Raw genomic sequence first — 6,389 nt, forward strand, 5'->3', positions numbered from 1 at the left:
TTAAGTTCAGCGCCGACCTGTCGACGTGATGCGCGCAGAGGTTGAATGATGGAGGAGGGCAGAGCATCACTCCATGTCATCAGGCCGTCACAGACGGTGGTGCTGAGGGTCCCACGCCGTCCTGGTACTGAGAGGAGGAGAGAGAGAGAGAGAGAGAGGGAGAGAGAGAGAGAGAGAGACAGAGGACGAGATGAGACAGCAGACAGAGAGACGATAGATGATGACAGAGATATTGGGATCGTTGAGAGAGTTACTCGATGACAGAGAAGATCAGACTCTATTGTTGGATGGATGAGATCCAGCGGATTAAGTGAGATGGCGCCCCACCGCCAAGGTCTGAATAAGCAGGAGGGAGCATGCACGAGAGAGACAGAGAGAGACAAGAAGCAGAGAGAGAGTCAAGTAGAGAGACGGGGGACAGAGAGAGAGAGGAGAGACGGCGAGAGTTGACCGCGATGAGTAGCTATGAGAGAGATGAGACAATGAGTACAGACGAGAGCGAGTCGAGTATGATGATGAGAACGGACGAGGTCCGATGAGAGAGAGAGAAACATGAGACACCGAGAGAGAGAGAGACGGAGAGATCAGAGACAGACGAAGAACGAGAGAGATGAGAGAAGAGAGACATTCGAGAGAGAGAGAGAGAGAGTTACTTGGACGACACGAGAAGGGAGAGAGCAGAGAGAGGCGAGAGGGAGGGATGACAAGCAGAGACAGATGACAGAGAAGACAGAGACAGAGAGGGAGAGGAGAGAGAGGACAGAGACAGAGAAAGAGAGCAAAGAACAGATAGTAGAGAGCTAGAGAGAGAGGAGAGACGAGGGAGAGCAGAAGAGAGAGAGAGAGGACAGAGAGATGAAGCGAGCGGGAGAGAGAGATGCGGGAGGAGACGGACGAGACGAGGGACTCGTTTTTACGTAGCTTGGCGTGGTACCTAGCCTCGCAGGCATTCCCTTTTCCGATCAACTTTCTTTTTGTAATTGTGTTCAATTGTTGTATATGTCAAATGACAAAGCATAATAACAGGTTTGCACGGGTATATATATATATATATTATATATATATATTATATATATATATAATATTGGGGGAGTAGATGAATGTTCAAATAGTGAATAAATGAACAACACACATCACGGTAAAAACAATCCATTTTTGAGGGGCCGCTCACTGATCCCCTTATACTTCTGAAAATCCCACACACGGTTGAGACCATTGGTGCTTTGTGATTGGCTTGTGTTTGTATTTAAATAATATATTTCGTACATCATCGAACCGGCCCTCGCGGCCTCGAAACACTACTGGCCCGACGGGAGAAGTTCAGACTCTCCCGATTGCCCCTCTGCCTCTCCCGTGATGGATGAATACACAGAGAGGACAAAAGAACAGACCCGATTGATCACTGTTTTTTTTTGTCATCTGAGGGGCCCCCTCGGCTGACCTTTGACCCTCCGGGGCTCAGCTGACCTCTGGAGGAATGCGTCTGCGACTGTGTTGGACAAAGACTGACTGTGTTCAGTACGTTAAAAATAAATGAACAATTTAAATGTAATGCGGGGTTCAGACGAGGTGCTCTGCACAGCGATATCATGGGAAGGGGCGGGGCTTCATCTAAGGGTCAGCTGGAGGTCAGAGTTAACGGTTAAAGGGACAGTTCACTGATTTCAAATCACGGACCTCACTAACATGTGGTTTTAAACTAAGGCCCCAAAAAACATGGATGGATGGATAGATGGATAGATAGATAGATAGATGGATAGATGGAGGGAGGGAGAATGGATGGATGGAAGGATGGATGGATGGATAGATGGATAGATGGATAGATTAGATAATAGATAATGATATATAGATAGATAGATAGATGGATGATGATAGATAGATGATAAGATAGATAGATTGGATGGATAGATAGAGAGTGTAGAGTAGATAGTAGATAGATAGATAGATAGATAGATAGATAGATAGTAGATAGATGATGGCTGGATATGGAACGATGGACGGATGATGGATGGGGGAGGGAGGAGGAATGATGGTGGATGGATAAGATAGATGTGATAGTGGCTGATGGACGTATGGTATGGATGGATAGTGGATGGAAGGATATTATAGATATTAGATAGATCGATAGATAGCTAGATGCTAGATATGATGGGTAGTGGATGGATGGATGGAGGGTAGGCTGGTGGATGGATGATGGATAGAAGGACGGACGGATATAGATAGATAAGAATGATAGTATTTCGGTAGATGGATAGATGGTAGCTAGATAATAGATAGTAATAATAGATAGATGTAGATAGATAGACAAGTACTAGCGATAGATGAGATAGTAGAGATAGATGGATAGATATAGATAGATAGAGATAGATAGATAGATAGATAGACAGATAGATAGATAGATAGATAGGATAGATAGATATGAGTAGATAAGGGATGAGGGATAGGATAGTGGATAGATGCGATAGATAGATAGTTAGATGCGATAGCATAGATAGATAGTAGATAGATAGTTTAGAGATAGTATGGCTGGATGGACGGATGGACGGTATGGATGGATGGAGGGAGAAGGGAGGGAGGGAGGCATGGTGATGGATGGATAGATGGATAGGGCTGGATGGACGGATGATGGAGGGAGGGAGGGAGGCATGGATGGATGGATGGATAGATGGATAGATGGATGATGGCTGATGGGGATGGATGGAGGATAGATGATTGATGGAAGGATAGATAGATAGATAGTAACGAAGAAGTAGGTGGAGGTAACAAAGGATAGAAGAGATAGATAGATAGATAGATAGATGATAGATAGATAGATAGTACGATGGATGGATGGATGGATGGAGGGAGCATGGATGATGGATGAGGGATAGAAGGACGGATCGGTGATAGATAGCATAGATCGATGGAGATAGATAGATGGAGGACGGATGGAAGGACGGATGGATAGTATATTTTTAATTTTTTAATTTATTATTATTTTTATTTCCCCTAATGTCTGTATTACATTTGTACACTGTATTTATCAACGGGATTTACTATGCTGTACTGATTTTGTTACACAGCTCGCCTCCCCGAGATCTCGTTATCGATCTTTATCTACATTATTTATTACTATAGATGGTTGCGTCAGTTTGTCCCATTGCCAGCCAATAACAATGTGAACCCCCGTGCGTGATCCAGTGATAGAACAAACAGACTGAGTTGAATCTTTTGATTATAAAACATGATGTGACAAAGTTTCGGCCTTATTGAGACGTCATTTGAAATTGGGAAAAATTAGAAGTTGATGAAAAAAAGAGTTATATAATGTGCAAATAACGCAGTAATATCGCCATTTGTTAAAATACGCAATCCAATAATAACTTGCTATTCCTGTGCCCCCATAAGTCGCTGACTGTTGTGATGATCATATAGCGACCCCCTCGGTGCCATGCGTGCATTCCCCAACACCCTAATTTAATAATTACATATATAAAATATATAGTATATATTAATATATATATATATATCATATATATATATGTGAATATAGTATACATAGTTCTTTATTACTTTAATTACTGCATAATTTTCTCATTTATTCTTATATTGTTGTAATTATGCACGTACTTGAACTGCTGAGCTCTACTTCAGTCACCCTGCTCTTTGATCCCAGTGGATTCTGGTTTTTGTTACTTGGTCGTGGTATTTGTTGTTCGCTTTCAATTTGCACTGTGTTTGACGGCGAATCTAGTTACTTGTACCCGACCACTCATCTGTTTCTCATTATAGACTTTAGGGGTATACCTTTGTTACGTTCTTTTTTGCTCTTACCCTGTTAGATGTTAATATATTTTATGATATATATATATATATATTATATAGTATTATATATTTATCATTCAATTGCCAACCCTTCACACTCTGTGTATGTTACTTTACAGAAAACACTGTCACCACACATCATGTGACACGTGTTTCTGTATATACTGATATATATATTATATTACCTATCCTATAATTAGTATATATATATAACCAAATCATACTATATATATAATATACTTATAGATATTATATGTTATCTTGAATATATATATAATGAATCATATATATATAGATAATATATATATATATAATTATATTTATTATATATATATTGGAGTAGTTAGTATGGGGAAGTAGATCGAATGTCAAATAGTGAATAAATGAACAACACACAATCCGGTAAAAAAAAAATACTTGAATCATTTTTGGGGCACCCGCTCACTGATCCCCTCTACTTTGGAAATCCCACTACACGTTTGAGACCATGGGGCTTTGTGGATTGGCTTGGTAGTTCCTGTCATTTTAAATACATATTATGTTTAGTAATCATCGAAACCGGACCCTCACTCGCCGGCACCCCTGACAAACACTACTGCGCACGACGGGGAAGGTCAGGAAGCTCCCGAGATTGACCTTGCTCTCCCGTGAGTGGATGAATACGACAGTAGAGGACACAAAGAAAGATCCCGATTCATCACTGTTTTTTTTGTCATCTGAGGGGCCCCTCGGCCCGTAACCTTTGACCCCCTCGGCGGGATCAGATGACCTCTGGAGGAAGTGCATTGCGTCGCTGACCGACTGTAGTGGACAAAGACTGACTGTGTTCAGTACGTTAAAATAAAATGAACACAGTTTAACATGTTAATGCGGGGTTCACGAGAGGTGCGTTGCTGCACGAAGATGTAATCGTGGGAGGGAGGCGGGGCTTCATGCTTAGAGGGTGCAGCTTGGACGGTAAGTGTAACGGTGTCTAAAAGGGGACAGTTCAGATTAAATCACGCCGACCTCATAACATCGTGCGTTTTAAATGAAGGCAGACCAAATAACTATGGCCATGGATGAGTAGATGAGATAGTAGTAGATGGATAGCACTCAGCAATGGTCCACCTTGAGTCCTGAGACGTATGAGGGAGCGGAGAACAGGGACGGCAGGAAAAGGATGGAGGGAGGAAGGATGGGAATGGATGGTGCTGATTAGATGGATCGACTGGTAGATGATATATAGATAGATAGATAGATGAGATAGATAGGATAGATAGCAATGGCTGAGGAAGTAGATAGATAGCATAGATAGATAGATGGGTGGATGGACGAAGATAGCTAGCGAGATAGTAGATAGATAGATACGATAGATAGGATAGATAGTAGATTAGATAGACTAGATAGAGCTGGCTGGATGGTTTACGGATGGACGTCCTGATGGAGGCTGGATTAGGAGGGAGGGAGGCTTTGAGTGGACATGTGATGGATGGAGGGATAGATGGATGATGGATAGATGGCTGGATGGCCGGCAATGGTATGGCATGGAATAGATGGATGGAAAGGATAGATAGATGATAGAAGATAGATAGATAGCAGATAGTAGATAGAGGCATGGATGGCCTGGATGGATGGCGGGAGGCATGGGATGGATGGAAATGATGGATAGAAGGTTACGGACGGGATAATAGATGATAGAATGATAGACGGTAGACTGCGATAGATGGATAGATAGAGATGATAGACTAGATAGATAGATACATAGATAGATAGATAGAAGACAGATAGATAGATAGATAGATAGGTAGATAGATGGATAGATAGATAGATAGAAGATAGATAGATAGATAGATAGAAGACAGATAGATAGATAGATAGGCTAGATAGATAGATAGATAGATGATAGGTGGATAGAGGGAATAGAGGATCAGATGGATAGATGGATAGATGAAGATAGATGATAGATAGATGATCGATAGATAGATAGATAAGATAGATAGATAGATAGATAGATCGTGCTGGATGGCGGATGGACGGATGGGATGGAGGGGGAAGGAAGGGAGGGAGGGAGGCATGGATGGATGGATGGATAGATGGATAGATGGCTGGATGGACGTATGGATGGAGGGAGGGAGGGAGGCATGGATGGATGGATGGAGAATGGATAGCTGGAAGATGGCTGGATGGCACGGATGGAGGGAGGATAGATGGAGGGAAGGATAGATAGATAGATAGATAGATGGATAGATAGATAGATAGATAGATAGACAGATCGATAGGAGATAGATGGATGGGATGGATGGATGGAGGAGGCATGGATGGATGGATGATGGATTAGAAGGACGGACGGATAGATAGATAGATAGATAGATGATAGATAGATAGGATGGAGGCACGGGTGGAAGGACGGATGGATAGGATAGTTTTAATTTTTTAATTTATTATATTTTTATTCTCCATAGTTGTATTACAGTCTTTTGTACACTGTATTTATCAAGGGATTTGAAGATTTTATCTGTTTACTACTTTTATTGTGTATTGTTGACTGTAATTTTCTTATGTGTTGTTTTTTTAGGAGGACAATTTAAGATACGTCCAGGGAC

At 41.7% G+C, this 6,389-nt stretch overlaps 1 protein-coding gene across 1 annotated transcript in view; it reads right to left on the bottom strand.

Annotated features, from left to right (window-relative positions):
• The window catches only part of drd4a (dopamine receptor D4a), a 21,717-nt gene that overhangs the window by 11,729 nt on the left and 3,599 nt on the right, over window positions 1-6,389 (bottom strand). The window contains 3 exon segments of the mRNA XM_032522997.1: window positions 18-74; window positions 76-112; window positions 115-127. Coding sequence (XP_032378888.1) covers window positions 18-74; window positions 76-112; window positions 115-127 — 107 coding nt within the window.

Source organism: Etheostoma spectabile, chromosome 8, assembly GCF_008692095.1.
Source record: "Etheostoma spectabile isolate EspeVRDwgs_2016 chromosome 8, UIUC_Espe_1.0, whole genome shotgun sequence".
NCBI lineage: Eukaryota > Metazoa > Chordata > Actinopteri > Perciformes > Percidae > Etheostoma > Etheostoma spectabile.